This window comes from Lacerta agilis, chromosome 3 (assembly GCF_009819535.1).
Source record: "Lacerta agilis isolate rLacAgi1 chromosome 3, rLacAgi1.pri, whole genome shotgun sequence".
Taxonomy (NCBI): Eukaryota; Metazoa; Chordata; class Lepidosauria; order Squamata; family Lacertidae; genus Lacerta; species Lacerta agilis.
In genome coordinates, this window is record NC_046314.1 from 70,169,985 (window position 1) to 70,187,594 (window position 17,610).

Here is a 17,610-nt window from a genome sequence, read left to right on the forward strand (position 1 = left end):
TGAACGACTGAACAACAACAACAACAACATTGAGGGGCTGCTTATTTTAATGTATTTTAATATTTGTTGGTAGCTGCTCAGAGTGGCTGGGGAGACCAGCCAGATGGGCGGGGTACAAATAATAAATTATTATTAGCAGAAGGATGACTTTAAAAATGAAGTAATGGCTAACTTGTCAGTTTCTAGCTTTGGCTGTGTGAGCAATATTATCTGAAATGGTAGTGAGGAAACGGCTTTAATAACTGTGTCGTTTAAAAAATAAAAATTACCGTGTTTCTCATAAAATAAGACACCGTCTTATATTTTTTTCCCCTCAACAAAACACAGTATGGCTTATTTTCAGGGGATGTCTTATTTTAACCGCGTTGCATCGGTACGCTGCATAGCCACGCCTCTCCAGGCTGTTTTAATGGGAGGTACCACATCACTATGGCTTATTTTCAGGGTATGGCTTATTTTTGGGGAACGGCTTATATTTCGCAAATGCATAGAAATCCTGCCATGGCTTATTTTATGGCCATGTCTTATTTTAGGAGAAACACGGTATCTGTAGAAGATCCCCTCCTTTCACTTATGGAAGCAACTTTGAATTGATTAAATATTAGTATTGTGTGAGTAGCCTGCTGGCACAGCTTGCCAGTGGTTCATATTCTGCTCTGATTTTAAAACAGGGCATCTAACCAGGTATCCTCCAAATGTTAAGGACTGCAACTCCCATCAGCTCCAGCCAGCATGACCAATGAATAGGAATGATGGGAGCTGACATCCACAACATCTGGAAGGTACCATGTCAGCTGCCACTGCTTTGAAAGATCTGATATGGTCTTCTGCTTCAGAAGTGCAATAAATTATTCTTATTCTTTGGCTAATAAGTTAACAGTCAATGTGCTGCAATTGTTGATCTTGAAATAGTAAGTAACCACTAGTTATGCTTTATTTCATATTTTGAAGAAGAAAGAAGATTGGATATAGACGAGAAACCTTTAGTTGTACAATTAAATTGGAACAAAGATGATCGAGAAGGAAGATTTGTACTCAAGAATGAAAATGATGCACTTCCTCCAAAGGTAAAAGAAAACAATATTACTGTATATTTTTGACACTATTATAAATGCATTTGAGTTTTCATAAGTTGCCTTTGGGCTTGCAACAACAAATCTGGCAATGTATTGTGGGTACATATGACAGAATTTTGGATAATCCTTCCCCATTATATTCACATCCTACAGCCTATTAGTGTGTGTCATCAGACAGTCTGCTCTGCCTTTGTTTTATTGATTAGTTTAGAAATTGTTTATTGTAAATGTTGAGTGGATTTCTGTTTAACTTTTATATGCTGATATTATTTTGCATTACTCTAATAATTGTTGAATGTTACTTTTTGATGTAGGTTGCTTATTTTAAAGTTTTGATTTATTGTCACATTTTTGTATTGCATTAGATGGTTATAAGATGTACATTTTTTGTTCTGCTTGTAAACCGCCTTGAGTATCGTAAGATAGAAAGGCGGTATACAAATAAAAAATTATTATTATTATTATTATTATTATTATTATTATTATTATTGTCACTGCTGGACAGCCAGCAGGAATCACATCTCTGCTAGCTACTGGACTGACTGATGAGTTGATTGCGAAATGGTTCTGGGGTATCTTCCATGGTCAACAAATTAAGTTAAAATATCATAGTATTGCTCACAGTCAATGAATTTTCAACCGACACTTGCTGAGGTGGCCAGTTGGTCACATTACTCCAGAGGTCCTGGTTGATGCAAATGATTTTAGCCTACCCTTAAAATTATTTGCAAAGAAATTACAGTGAGCCACCATCAGTTCTACCTATTGCTTTGGGCCAGGTTGTAAAAGAACCATGCTACGTGGAAAAGCTCTGCTGGACAACACACTGAGGCTGCATTGGAGGCAGCTAAGTATGTCTTTGCTGCTTTCACTGCCACTCAGTGGGCTTGATACTGAGCATTCAGCATTCCCTCCTCTTGCATTGAAGCTTGTGTTTATTGCCTTAAGCTCTGGTGTACACCAAGGAGCCAAACTGGTGCTATCAAGCAGATAGGGCACTCAGGGACACACATCAACAGCCTGGGCTATTTGCATATTCCACACTTCAGTCAGGGCTTCAATGGGAACACTAGTCATATCAGCCAGAAGATCACCCAAGCCTCCAGGAGACCAATTGGATCAATTGCCTCCAAGGGCAGACTATCCTGATACATTGCCTGACTCTGCATCAAGTTTCAAATAAGATGAAATAAGTTTTTATTTGGAAATTAATGTGGTTAGAGTTGTAGTAGATCATAATACTAAACACTGTTTGTTTCAGAAGGCTCAAAGCAATGGCCCTGAAAAACAAGAGAAAGAAGGAGTGATTCAGAACTTCAAACGGACTTTATCAAAAAAAGAAAAGAAGGAAAAAAAGAGGCGGGATAAAGAAGCATCACGGCAAGCTTTAGATGGTGATGGGCTGTTTCATGGGGATGATATGTGAGTATCGGTGCATCAAATAGTACAGTGTCTAATCTGTACATAGATGAATACTTTAACTTGGGGAGACAAGTCTCTTAAAATATATGAATAGTTTTTGTATTGTACTTCCTTCAGGGTTGGTGTATACAAGTTCTCATTCAATACTGTCACATAACTTAAGGGTTATAAATTGCATCCAAAGGTAGTTTACATAATCAGAGAGAATGAGTTAACTGTTCTCTTCCAGAGCTAGTGTGTGAGGGAAACGCAGATTGGCAGGCTAATGTGACCATTAATGCTTTTTTAAAAAAAAATGTGGCCAAACTACACACTACATTAGACATGCACAGGTAAACAATCAGGCTTAACCTGGTCACGTCTATTTTTGGGGAAAGCAGGCATATGGTTCCAATCCAGAATGTGTTCCTGATCCTGGCAGTGCTTTTTACTGTAGACACCAGTAAAAGCAAAAGCAGTCAAGAGAAAGTGATTTTCAGCAGAAACTGGTGTGGACTCCCAATCCAGACCAGACCACCACACCAGGATAAGCATGCTTGTTTCACTACATATGAATGGGCCTGAATAACACAGTTTTCAGATTCTCAGGAATGTCTCTTTTCATTTTGACAAAATTCCTTTATCTGGTTCTATAAATTGCTCATTGAATGTATGCATTTCATCTGGTCAAATATGACTTCTCCCAAATGGGGAGTTGTAGTTTAGTGTTACTTTTCTTCTGTTTAAAGCCTATACTTACAGCAACAAAGAGAAGATGATTCTATGTAGGTTCTTTTTTCGAGGTAGTATATGTATATTTGTGTGTGTGCACACGCATGGGCAAAAATGGAATTTGGGACACTATGGGAAATCCATCTCAAGCTTTCTGAAGGAGGTTGGGAATATTAAATCTCCTTGATTATAATCAGCAGAGATTTTTCCCCCTCTGTAGATGACAGGTGCCTAACACTGTAAGCATGACATCAATCCTCTGCTGGATAAAAAGCCTTCCTAGGATGGAAATAGCCCTTTTGTTCATGGAAGACTTAAGTTTGGCTCTACCCCAACATGTAGATGTTTACTACAGGGTATAGAATCGTTGGAGGTTGTGTTTTATGTTTCTTGTTATGTACCTTTTAAGTGATGTGCACTTGTATTCTTCAAGAGCAGGTTCATTGTTTAGGGTTGCCCCTGGACCCATCTTTGTTACTGGAGGCTTAGTTAGCCTTAACTAGGAGTACCTTTTACCAGCTACAGCTGGTATACCAACTATAGCTGTTTTGTGACAGGAAAAGCCTGACCACAGTGATTCATGTACTGGTCACGTCAAGACTCAATTATTGCAGTGCACTCTGTAGAGCAGGCATAGGCAAACTCTGGCCCTCCAGATGTTTGGGACTACAATTCCCATCATCCCTAGCTAATGGGACCAGTAGTCAGGGATGATGGGAATAGTAGTGCCAAACATCTGCAGGGCCAGAGTTTGCCTATGCCTGCTGTAGAGGAAGTTGCAAGCCTGTTCTGGAAGCACCAGCTTGTGCAAACAAACTATAGCTAGACTTTTGGTTCATACTGACCATATGCTGGTAGGTCAGATTCAAGGCTCTTGTTTTAATTTACATGTTTTAACAGCTTGGATCTGGGAAACCTTAAGGAGTGCCTGACTCCCTATATCCCTGACCAGTCACTGAGGCCTCAAGGGGGTCACTGTTAGTGGTCCCCCGTGGCTTGTATCCACAAGGAGTGTGCCTTCAGAGTTGTGGGCCCAACTCTGTGGAACTCCCTCCTAGCTGAGATTAGAGAAACCACCCTCCCCCTTTTGTTGAACTTGCAGCTCTTTAGTAAAGACCTTTTTATTTCAGCAGTCATTTTAAGTATGTTAGATTTAACTGAATAATATTTTTTGTACAGTAAGGTTATAAGGATACAGCCTGTCTTAGACTATGGTGTTAGGTGATATAAAAATTGCTGGAACAAATAAGCTATTTCATTATTACCTTATATTACTCTTGGCAGTGAGAATTCTCGCCTTGCAGCAGAGGTCTACAAAGATATGCCTGAGACCAGTTTCACACGAACAATATCTAATCCAGAGGTGGTAATGAAACGACGGAGACAACAAAAGCTAGAAAAGAGAATGCAAGAGTTCCGCAGCTCTGATGGCAGACCAGATTCAGGTGGTAATTTAGAGTAAATAATAACAAATATTCATTGGATGGGTGGAACTTACAGAATGTGTGCTGACTTCCATTAGTCTTCCTGGGGACACTTCATGGGCTTTTGAAGTATAAATACGCAAATACTAAGTTCCTTCTTTTTGCTGTTTTAGTGGATACTGAAAATCAATTCAAATGCTTAGGTTGTGTGACTTACATTTCATTATATTTTTAATTTAAGTTACAAATTATGTATTTTTCAGGTGGTACATTGAGGATTTATGCAGACAGTTTGAAACCAAATATACCATACAAGACAATCCTGCTATCTACCACAGATACAGCAGACTTTGCAGTTATTGAAGCACTGGAGAAGTATGGTCTCGAAAAGGAAAACCCCAAGGACTACTGTATTGCTCGTGTGAGTATATTGATTAAAGAAAATAGTTCTTGAAATAATCCTGTTGCTTGAGTTTTTTAAATGATGATGTTGTGGTGGGGAGATTCCCCATTCAGCTTATTTATAATTTATTGTCTGTATCAACATGATAAGTTGGTTCCTCAGGCTTTTCAGATCTTAGGGTTGGTATGGTTGGGCAGTAGTCTTTGTTTCAGTGTCATATAACTTTATTATCCTGTCAAGTGATTTTATCTGTTGAGTTCTTGGCTGTCTTGGTTGGCATCTTGCCCTGAAGAAAGCAAAAATTAGTGAAAGCTAACAGTGCTGAATAGTATTCTCCATCTGTTTTTAAAGCAAACTAAGGTTTTGACTAAAAGGCGTAAAGTTCCAATCAGAGGCCCACACAGCCTAAGACAGCTGTTATTGTTAGCACATGCTGACATTCAGCTGTAGTACCACGAGCAAAAGTGGTATATTCCTGTTTACTGGCATGGATAGACGTCTCTGTGGGCTTTATTTTGACGGTTGATTAAAGTTGTTGTTACCTAACTCATCGCAGTGTGGGCAAAAGCTAAAATGGGTGGTCAAGAGGAACTCTGGTTACAATCTGAGACAATTCTAAGAGTGAATCCTTGAAGTACCTTACATACTATGAACATAATTTATCAGACTTCCGAAAACATAGTACAAAAATTCCCAAGTATGGATTGACTTTTTTCAACACATCATTGGCAGATATCTCTAAAGGTTTGTGTATGTAGCCAATTATTTTTTACTGTCAGTACCATTTTTTTCTGAAGTTTCTGGTTTTCCCATCTAGTAAATGCTCTGAATTGTAGTAGAAGAGTCCTCTCTGTTAAAAGTTGCAAGGGCTGTTTCTTTCCTATAAGAAGCCTGAATTTAGGCCTGTAGGTACTAGAGCTAGGGTTTTCCTTGATATCGATCTTGACTATGGCAGGAAAGAGGCAGGTTTGCTGTCCAGCAACATTAGTATTGCCTTTACTAAGTGAAGGTGGAAGGAAGACAGGGTGCCTTTCGTGTAGCAGAAAGAAAATGCACATGTAAAAGCTAATTTCATTACACCCTTGTATAATCTGAAGTGAGGTGACCAGTGTTAGGGTCTTCTATATTGTGGTCACTTGAGTGCTGATTTCCTTTCTGTGTTAGCTAGTAAGATCTTTTTATTTATGGTTCGGTTTATTACTTGGTAGTAGAATTCATATACCATATATCTAGCCAAATCTTAGATTTGTGGAAGCATATTATTGTATTTGTGTGCATCTTTTTCTGGCATATTGAAGCAGAAGTTATAATATAAAGTTATTTTTGTCATTCCTAAATTGTCAGCTATAGTCTCTTCCCCCCGCACCTTCTTGATCACAATATACAACTTGGCAGATATTTCAGAGTTTGGTCTTGTTTAAATGTAAACATGAAACCATGGGCATTCAGTCCTTCTTGTGATAGGGAGGAAGGCATTGAGAGCTTTTGCGTTTAAATAAGTCACCCTTCCCATTACACCTGAAATTGGCAAACGATGATTAGTTAACATCAGATTATGGTTTGATAATCCTGGTTTGTTAACTAGCCACATTTATAACTGACTGCAGTTGATCAAATTAAGATGCAATCGGGAATGGTAATAGGCTAAAAAAAGGAAAACTTTCCATCTTCTTCTGTTGTACAAACGATCATGTGAGCCCAAGGTTTCTGCAGGCTTGTTCCCACAACAGAAAAACCATGATTTCCCATTATGGCTGAACAGAGCCACTGTTATACTATCCTACCAGCTGTGATGCAGGCATAAAATTTCCCTACCTTCTTTGTAATATCAGAGTCATAAAACTTGAAAGCATGCATTCTTGCTACCTTTTGGTTGAGCAGTGGGCATAGGTAACACATTGGACCAAAGAATATGACATGGTGTACTTTGTAGCAACAAAATTATGTACTGCTTACACTTTGAGAAAGGAAAAGAGAGGGTGGTTTGGCCTTTGAGTGTTTATCCTTGGCTAACTGCTCTGTTCAAACTCATAGTTTTATCTTTTCTGTAGGTCATGCTTCCTCCTGGTGCTCAACATTCTGATGATAAAGGTGCTAAAGAATCTATTCTTGATGATGATGAGTGCCCACTTCAGATATTCAGGGAATGGCCAAGTGACAAAGGTAATTTTAGTTGTTCATAATATGTAATAAAACCCTGTGGTCACATAATGGCAAGGCACTGTGAACAAGCCAGGAGGTTTAGCCTAAAACCTAAAACCTAGGTGCTTTGTTCCTCCCCTTGGACATGGATGAGTCCCTGTTGTCTGATCCTGTTATGGTTTGTCTCAGTGTCTGAATGATCAGGCTATTGTTTGTATGATCTTGTTAATCAGGATTTGAAATAAGCATTTGTTGACAGGCAGTCATCATGCACGAGGGGAAAAAGGAGTCATGAGCTCAAGGCTCCTCTAGGTACATTCATGAAGCACCAAACAACGGCTAATGGAAAATCATAACACTTGGCTTACATTGCACAAGTTAATTGCTTCCACTTTGCTCCTTTCTGCTCACCTGGGAGGAAACAAACCATGATCTCTGGCTTAGCATTACATTTGAACCAGGAGTTCATGGTTTGTTTTGCTCCAACAATCCATTCTTTGTACCTAAGGCTTTGTATCCAGTAGTGTTGCTCAGTGAATGGTGAGGCTTCAGTCAGCAGGATGCAAAGGAAAGCAGGGGTTTTTTCTGTGATCCTCTTTCCTGCCCCTGGGCTGCAAACACTTGTTATTGGCTTACTGATTGTGGTTTGTTTAGTATGAAAAAGGCTATCCATTTAAATATAAAATATGTTCTAATGTACTCTAGAGCACTGGATTGTGGAGAACAGTAATAAATTATGTTGAATAGACAATATTTTAGTTCTCTAATCCTCACATTTAATCCTAATTTTCAATTCTATAATTACTATATAGGAGAGCACAGTCAAATCAGTATAGTTAATAATGTACAATTTAATATGAATTTAATTTATTTATACCTTGAGGACAGGACAGACCTCACATGTTCTGTTTTTTGTTTAGGGATACTGGTCTTTCAGTTGAAAAGGCGACCACCAGATTATGTTCCAAAGAAGTTGAAGAAACAATTTGATGGAAAGCCATTAAAGGGGAAGGAAAGAGTTGACGGGTCTGGTTATGGCTCTTCCCTTCCTCCAGAGAAGCTACCTTATCTGGTTGAACTAAGTCCCGGTAAGAATTTCTTTTACAATAATGTTCATCCATTTTTTGAATCACTTGTTTTCAGGTCAGCCGTGATGGACTCTAATACTTTTGAGTTCACTATCATCTATTTATTGTGCTTTATAGAATAGAATTGGTAGGGCTGGGTTATTTTGATTGCAGTTTCCAATTTTAAGATTTCTGGATCTTTAGTCAAGGGTAATTTTGGATAGTTTGGATAAAACAGCTTCATCAGATAGTTTTTAAAGCAAGAAAAGGCTTTGTTTGATATAGTTATCCATGAAATCACTGAGGTAAAAACACACCACATAATAGTAAAGAAAATAACTGAGACTTACATTTCAATATTCCATTAGAATAAAACTTTATAGATTTTCATTTTTGAAGTGTTTCAAATTGTATACATAGATACTGCATTAAAGATAAATGTATATGAAGATAGATTTGCACCGTGGAAAAAATGGTTTGCACAAGGGTTCACATGGTGCTGTAATAAGTAGCTTCTATGTTGGATCTCAGGCTTCTGCTTCCGTAACAATATCTTTTGGCATTTGTTTCACATTTCTTACACAACACTTTAGTGTGTGGTATAAGATTTCTGGGAGAGGTTGAGATTTTGACTCTCATGTTTTTATTGCCTGCTTAATATGTTGTTGATGCTGTGCTTTTATTAATGTGGTATTTTATTATATACCATTTGTATTTTTATGAGTTTTTATGAGACCAGATGATAAAGGGTGGGGCGAAAATAAGATGAATAAGTTAAACAGAATATTCCTTCCCAGAGTGAGGTGCACCTTTTACATTAATTTGTATCTAAACAGTTGTTGTTTTTAGTAATGGGAGCATAGGAAGCTGCCTTGTGCAGTCCTACCTCGATTTAAGAACAGTCCTGTTTACGAACGATTCGGTTTACGAACTCTGCAAAAACGAAAGTAGCATTCTGGTTTGAGAACTTTACCTCGGTCCAAGAATGGAATCCGAATGGTGGAAGGGCACCGGTGGCGGGAGGCCTCATTAGGGAAAGCGCGCCTCAGTTTAAGAACGGGATCAGTTTAAGAACGGACTACCGGAACGGATTATGTACTTAGTCTGTCCAGTGGTCAATATAGCTCAGAAATGTCTCCGCTGACCGGCAGCAGCTCTGCAAGGTTTCGGATCAGGAATTTCCCCCCAGTCCTACCTGGAAATGCCAGGGATTGAACCTGGGACCCTCTGCATGCAAAGCAGGTGCTCAACCACTGGTGCTACAGTGCTTCCTATATATTACAGCCCTTCTTATAAGCTACTGTCCTCCTTATTTGTCTGTCTTATTTCTACCAGCTGCTCACACTGTTCTCACAGATGCTAATATCAGTCTGTGAAAGAAAATCTTCTCTAACCAGTATTTGGAAAAATAGCTTTTAACAGCATTTATAGGCAAATGCTTCATATTAAGGAATGTTGCAAGTTTTCCCCAGGTTTTTTAGGAATATGTGCAGCAAAAGCCAAGCTCCCCCACCTTTGCACTCTCTCACCTTTGCACCCCCACAAGGCCAAAAGCCACAAGAAGCATGGGGTTCCTTATGATCAAGGTATGACCTTGGAAATATAAAATTGGAAACAAATAAGTACAGAGGGCAGAAAAGTATATCTTACAAAGCTGATACTATTTGATTTAAGGATTTCCAAATTTAAAATTGGAGGCACAAATGCACTCTTAGATTTGTAAAGGTTTACTTTACAATAAAAAAAAAATCCTTCCAGTAGCACCTTAAAGACCAACTAAGTTTGTTCTTTGGTATGAGCTTTCGTGTGCATGCACACTTCTTCAGATACACGGAAACAGAAGTCACCAGACCCTTATATATAGTGAGAGGGTGGGGTGGTGGGAACGGGTATTGGCTGATAGGTGAGGTAAACCTGTTGATGACTGTTAACGACTGCAATTGGCCTTGCAGGAAAAAGCAAGGGGTGAGATGGCTAAAAATAGCTTTGTCATGTATAATGACATAAGAATTCAATGTCTATTCAGACCAGGTCTCTCCATGGTTTTAAGTTTGGTGATAAATTACAGGTAGGTAGTGGCTACCTACCTATAACTTACTTTTACAATGTGTAAGATAACTATTTGCCCTCAGAGGAGCTCACCTCTTATATTTTGTATTAGTAATAATTGCTTCTTAGAACAAGCCTTATTAGAAGGAGGGAAGCCCAGTACAGTGATTCATTCACAGTGTTAATGGACAACTGCTTCTAAAGGCAGATAGTTCTGTTGATCCAGCTGCACCAAATACACAGATGTGGCAGAATGACTTGCTGTGGTGGAGGGTGAATTGCAAGGAGGTAAAGCCAAAACAATGAATCCTGCAGGCATAGTGTTGACATACTTTTCTGTGGGTGAGTAGTTTAGGTTCATGTAATTTAATTAATTCCTGGTGACACAACACAGTAGTTGTTCTCTTGTGATTCACTAGTGTACAGCTTAGGGCTTATTGTTGCCTGAGAACCAGTGTTGCATCATGAATAGTGTTGTTGTTCGATCTGGGTTCACATCATTGTTCAGGCATAAGTTTCATTGGGTAAACCTTAGGTAAAGGTAAAGGGACCCCTGACTGTTAGGTCCAGTCTCAAATGACTCTGGGGTTGCAGCGCTCATCTCGCTTTACCGGCCGAGGGAGCTGGTGTTTGTTCACAGTCAGGTTTCTGGGTCATGTGGCCAGCACGACTAAGCCGCTTCTGGTGAACCAGAGCAGCGCATGGAAACGCCGTTTACCTTCCCGCTGGAGCGGTACCTATTTATCTACTTGCACTTTGACGTGCTTTTGAACTGCTGGGTTGGCAGGAGCAGGGACCAAACAACGAGAGCTCACACCATCCGTGCTAAAACCTTAGGCAGTGACTAATTTTTAACGATGCATGTTAAGTTAAAATGGTGCTATGTATGCTGCCCCAAGCTTGTTAACTGAGATTTCACTAAAATTATATTCCTAAACCAAGACTTTATTCAAATAGCTTTCATTGAATATGCTGACATACAGAGCACATAAACTGTTTAGTATATCAGTTTTTACTGCATGCTTGATTTCTGTTCTTTTAAAATAACACAAAATTTGGTGTAGCAGGGAAGCACAAAAAGAAAGCTTTTTTTTAATGAAATGCCAAGTTGTGTTCTGAAACTGTAGCTGCATGGTTGCTAATTGCTGTCACACAATGGAAATGCATTGTGCCAATGCTACGCAAACAACTGAACTGGCTCCTGGTTTGTTTCCTGGGGCCTGTTTCTAAACCCCTAAATATCTTGGGCCTGGGTACTTAGAGGATTACCTTCTCTGACTGTAGCCTGGTCTATACTCTTGAGATCATGTTCTGATGCCCCTCTTAAGGGGAGGGAAGGGGAGGTGGGTCGGTGAGTGCTATTCACTGGTGTCAACCTGCATGTGGAATGCTCTCCCTAGGGAGACTTGCCTGGTTCCTATTCTGATAATTTTTCAGCACTAGGCAAATATTTTTATTTCATTTTTAATTCTCAATCTTATCTGTACCATTTTATGCTGCTTTTACCTGCTGCTTTTTGCTGTTTTATCATGTGATTTATTTGTAAGCCAACCTGAAAATATTATTATTGAGGGTGGCATATAAATAAGCATGCCACTATATATAAACCACAGATGGAAAATATATTCTGGGTTTACAGTGTGGAAAACAAAGCACACAGAAATGTCTGCAGTGATGTGTCATGGTTTTTCAGTGTAGTAATTGTGACTTTTGGAGTCTCACCACCTATCAGCCATGTATGCAAATGTTCCATTGCAGAACTGGATTCAGGTTATGCTGAAGGATGTAATCAGAAAATATTGAAACCTGCCTCTTCATTGTAAACAGTTATGGTTTGGGGTTATAGATTGTAGCTTGAATTTTATGATAATATGAAATGTGATCTTTTTACTTGGAGTTATTTGTTATGTGGCTTTTGTGTCTTAAGTAGAACATGGTAAATGCAACAAAAGTAATAAGATGTTGGCCAAGAACTGTACCACTGTTCTAATCCTTTAAGAGTATGTGTCAAGTGTATTCTGATTTTCATATAGTTTGCGGTCCGCTTGGGAACATAGGGAGCAGTTCTTTATCCTTTGAAAAAAAGTTTTGCTCATCCTCCTGTCAGTGAATCTTATTATGCATATAGACTTCTTCCTAAAAGAGGATATTTTTTTCTTGTGATTCTTTCACTGTTATTCACTTTCATTTGTCTGAAATTAAGGTATGGGAGAGGAGGGTTGAGGCAGTCATAGTGTTTCCAACAAGAACTCTTCTTACCAGAAGGAATATGCAGTTTTGAATGTGCAAGATACTGAGGGCTGCTGCTTCATTTGCACTATCTTTCAAATGGGGATAATATGTGTGGAGGTTTTGTACAGCAACCTGTTATCATGTGGGGTGCTCAGTTCATATACTGGCAACAAAATAAAACTTAACCTCCAGCATATGTGATAGTGCACATGATTGTATTTGCACACAGATTGTCTGGATGTAGGGAAAATATCTCACATGACAACATTTTGGGAGACTGCTACTCTGCCATTTAATTCCAGCTTTACTTAATATTTGAAAGCAGAGTTGTGAGTGGACGTACCTTGGCATCATATTCTGTGCGCTTGTAATGGATATGATGGTACCCCAGTACATTCACCCATAGACAGTGAATGAATGGAAGACACAATATTTTCTAAATTAAAATGGAGGTCTTATATGAATTAAGGTTTTAGTTTGTATACAGCTAATGATGGCCTTTCCACTTTGCTTGGTGATTTTTCTGTGCTTTCTTCTAGCAGCTTGCTGCCAACTACTTAACAATCGTATTAATCCATCCACAACACCAATGTCTCTATATTCTGTGCAGTATTTAAAGTTGAAAGCGTTAAAAGCACTTCATCCTTTTAAATTGAGTAAGTGTTGTTGGCTTACAGTTTCACTCTTTCCTATCTTTTCTTTTCTCTGCCCTCCTCCGCATGTTCTGCATGGTATCTGTTCTGCTGATGCTGCCTTCACCTGGGTCCTGTGCATGTGTTTTCTAATCCCAGGGAGAAGGAATCACTTTGCCTACTTCAACTATCACACTTACGAAGGTAATGCTGTTATTTAATACTGTTCTTTCTCACTAGTCACTAAAATCTGTGCTAGCAAAAAAGGCTTTTCTCAGTTTTGAAAACAGATCTTGCATTTTTCTTAATGAACAGAAGCTCAGCTCTAACCCTTTCTAGTCTTTAGCTTCAGGTGTAGAGGAAAGGAATAATTCAAAATTAAACTTTTTTTAAAAAAAATCTCTAGTATGCTCTAAACAATATCATCTGGAGGCCACGTATATAAATATTAGTACTTTTGTAAAATTTGGGTACTCGTATATCTAGTAGGGTCTTGTGAGGGTTTGGGATCACACATCTCAGTTCAATTTCTACATGCACAATGTACCATCCGCTGAGATAACTGACAGTTATAATCTGGGACTGGATAGCATGGTCTGGATTCAGCTTCCAGGAAGCTGCCTTCTCCCAAATAGATGGATGAGCATTGTTAAAAATCCTCTGATCAAGGTTATACACATGTAGCTGCATATTCATGCAGTTGGATTGTGGCCAATAACTTGAACAATATGCTTTACATTTCTAATTGCAATTAGAAACCTCTTTCACAAATCAGAAGATGACATTGTTTTTCTTTGACTACCTAGAGTTTTAGTTTGAACAAGAGGCAGTGTATGTGTGTCTGTAGAGAATGAACACGATTTCTTTTGTAACAGTTGTTAATGAAAAATGTTTATGAATCCTTTGTTTCCCAGTTATGTTGGTAGCTAATCTGTTTTTTTGTTTTTTTTTTGCAAAACAGAAACAATGGTAATATACTTAGTTAAACATGGTGTTTGAAATATAGTAGTGTTGCTTCTTCTTCTGAAATATCACCCATTTCTGTATGTTGGCTGCCAGATGCAGTGTTTTCATAAACTTGTTCTGTGGGCGGGGAGAGAATGTATTTGCGTACCAGCAGAAAATGTAAACTCTTAGGCTTAATCTCAGTTAAAGCAACAGACTGTTTTCTTGCTGCTACTAAGGTATTCAATCCACTATGAAGAATATTTAATGCCTGTTCTGTCAATTCTTGCTTTTTTAAACCACTTTTAAAATAATGCATGAATCCTTTTTGGTGGTACAGGAAAAGCCCTAAAGCTCTTGAGTTCTCTTAAGTAGGTCACATAATTTTATATGCATCTTTATAATGTGGAATTGTCAAGAGTTGTCTGTAGTTTCCAAGATGTCATTGCATTGGCAGTTCTATTAAGCTTTAATTCATGAGTGGGCAATTTACGCCTCCCACCCCATATCGTTGGGGTCCCAGATCACATTGGCTCCAACCAGCATGTCACAAGTTTCCCCAGCACTTATTTAGGTCATCTGTTCATAAGTAAAAATAAGAAAGCTACTGATAGTTCTCAGTTATTGTTGAGCTAGTAAGAGCTTGCAGTAGATAATTCCTCTTCAGGCGGATGTCAGGGCTATAACAGTTGTTACTTCTGGAGACAAGGTCATTCTGGCTCAGCTTTTGTCCAGGAAGCAAGGCACCTGCTATTCCTTAGCCTCTGTCTGGGATCACAGCCTACTTTTCAAATTTGTTATAACAAATTTGTAGCCATTATATAAAGCCCTCAGGGAGGCTTACAATAAATAAGCAATAAAAAATTAAATGAAAAATAAAAGGAACTTGAATATAAGAAAAAAGAAACTCATCAGAACCCATATATCAGGTTCACCATATTGCGGTGAAATGAGGTTGTTGTTGTTTTGCCGGGGGGGGGGGGGCGGACACCCTGAAATTTCGCTTGAAACAATTTCACTGATTTTAAATTGATGGCGAGCCAATTTAGCATGCTTAATTTAGTACAAATAACTTTAATAATTAAAAGCCAAGTTAATATTTTGTGTCATTACATATCTGAAGAGTTTTCCCAATAGTTAAGAGTACCGTATTTTCCGGAGTATAAGACGACTGGGTGTATAAGACAACCCCCAACTTTTCCAGTTAAAATATAGTTTGAGATATACTCGGCCGCAGATTCTCCACCCGGCGTATAAGACGACCCCCGACTTTTGAGAAGATTTTCCTGGATTAAAAAGTAGTCTTATACGCCAGAATATACAGTAGTTTAGCTGTTAAGTTTAAACAAATGCAAAGCTTTGGTTGAATGTTATTTGTACTTGAATACTAGTAAATAATTTAGGCCTTTCAGTTCATTAGCATACTCTTCCCTTATGTTATTTACCTTTTTAAGGAAAAAAATGGAGGTCCAGAAAGCTGTTAACATACTAATCTTAACATACCTGAAGAGTTGTGTGCACGAATATATGCACTTCTTATAGAAAAAAAACTTTTAAAAAAAAGTTAATTGCAACCTTTTTTTTGTATTTGCGTAGCACTGTGTCAATCCCAGTTGGCAATTTGACTTGTGTTGTAATCATTCATTATGTTTTAATTAATTTTGTGCAGCAGTGCATTTCTAAAATTGGAGCATTACTGTGGCAAAATATAGCACTTCGCTGTTAGAAGCTTTTCTCCAAGAGTGTTGTGTAACAACACATCATAGAAATGGCTTTGTTTTCCTTACAGCATAATCTGGGGTAACCAACATGGTGCCCACCAGATATTGTTGGACTATGGTTCTCATCAAACCCAAGTCAGCATGTACCAGTGGTCAGGTGGAGGACACAATGTTAGCTACCACCTTTTGTAATCTTATGCCTGTCTGATCTGAAGCAAGTCCTACTATTTTCTATGGGAGTAAATATGTATTTGTTTATTTTTTGTAATAAATTTATACTCCGCCTTTCACAAAAAATTCCTCCCAAGGTGGCAAGTATATATAGACTGAGCAACATACAACTGCAACATATAACACATAATTTAAAAAACATTTACTGGTAAGTTAAAAACAACAAATAACATCACAATAGCCAGCACACTGAAGCAGCGATCAGCCCAGTAAGACCCTGCAATGCAGTATACAGTGGTACCTTGGTACTCGAATGGCTTGGCTCCCGAACAAATCGGCTCCTGAACACTGCAAACCTGGGAGTAAGTGTTCCGGTTTGCGAACGTTTTTCGGAAGCCGAATGTCCGACGCGGCTTCCACGGCTTCCGATTGAGTGCAGGAAGCTCCTGCAGCCAATCGGAAGCTGCGCCTTGGTTTTCAAACAGTTTTGGGAGTCAAACGGACTCCTGGAACGGATTAAGTTCAAGAACCAAGGTGCCACTGTAATAAGAATAAACGACCCTCTCTGCAACAGCGCCCTGTCTCTGGAATGCCCTCCCGCTTGGAGGTATGTCCAACACCAGTACTGCTTGCTTTTTGTCGCTGGGTGAAAGTCGCAGCTCTTTGCCCAGACCTTTGTTTGAGGGGTGAGAACTGTAATGAGCCACATAATATGCAGCTCATTTCACCTGCTGCTGGTTGATATTCAGCATTATAAGGGTGTTTTATGATGAATGACTTATTTTGTATTTTTGGTTATTGTTTTTCTGATGTCTTCCATGTTGTGTTGGGAACCCTCTGTAACATTGTGGCATTTGGTGCTGGGGCTCCAGTGGGAAGGTGGAATGTGAAATGTGCAAAACAACAACAACCCACCCTTTCTCCACTTAAATACACAGCTGGAAGAATGATTCACACACCCGACCGACAACTAACTAGGAACTGCCTATTGAGGGATGATGAGGACCATGGCATGAACAAACCCTTCTTCCCACTTAGGCTGTTTCTTCAGTGTAAATTGGCCTTCCCTCTCATTTGCCCCAGGAAAGTTAGCATGAGCACAAATAGCAGTTATGGGTGAGAAGTATGGAGAAAGGAGAGATAAACCTCCCTTTTTTCCTGTCCTGTGTCTCCAACCAGATCAGGTTGTTGTTCACTGCTGTTTTTAAACAACATTTTCTTATTACATTCTCTCCTTTTTAAAAATTTCCTGCCACCAGCTGTCTCTGTTCCAGCTCAGTTTGTTGTCATTTGGTTTGCTCTTCCTTCAAACAATTGCATGGCACACCACAAGTTGACAGCAGATAAAAGCTTATTATAGCCCAGCTAAATGTTTTAAAAATAATTTTTCCCATCTCTCATTTTCCTTCCTGTTTCTGTCATCCCTTCACCACCAAGAGCTTGTGCAATACATTTTGAAAGCCTGGCACGTGACCCTTGGTCTGAAAATTATAGGTAGTAGTGAACTACGTTTTACTCAGAGTAGACCTGTTGAAAGTACCAGACAAACTTACTCATGGACATTGATTTCAATGGGTCAGTTCTGAGTAAAACTTGGTTTAATATCACCCTTATA

General features: G+C 38.9%; 1 protein-coding gene across 20 annotated transcripts in view; it reads left to right on the forward strand.

Moving 5' to 3' along the window:
- The window catches only part of AFDN (afadin, adherens junction formation factor), a 92,885-nt gene that overhangs the window by 24,526 nt on the left and 50,749 nt on the right, over positions 1–17,610 (forward strand). For 10 of the 20 annotated variants that reach the window (XM_033144179.1, XM_033144182.1, XM_033144191.1 and 7 more), the window contains exons 3-9: positions 952–1,067; positions 2,338–2,498; positions 4,494–4,654; positions 4,897–5,054; positions 7,088–7,199; positions 8,099–8,266; positions 13,318–13,362. In XM_033144179.1, the coding sequence (XP_033000070.1) occupies positions 952–1,067; positions 2,338–2,498; positions 4,494–4,654; positions 4,897–5,054; positions 7,088–7,199; positions 8,099–8,266; positions 13,318–13,362 (921 nt within the window). The remainder of the gene's footprint in view (positions 1–951; positions 1,068–2,337; positions 2,499–4,493; positions 4,655–4,896; positions 5,055–7,087; positions 7,200–8,098; positions 8,267–13,317; positions 13,363–17,610) is intronic. The other 10 variants (XM_033144180.1, XM_033144192.1, XM_033144189.1 and 7 more) reach the window with 5 other exon arrangements.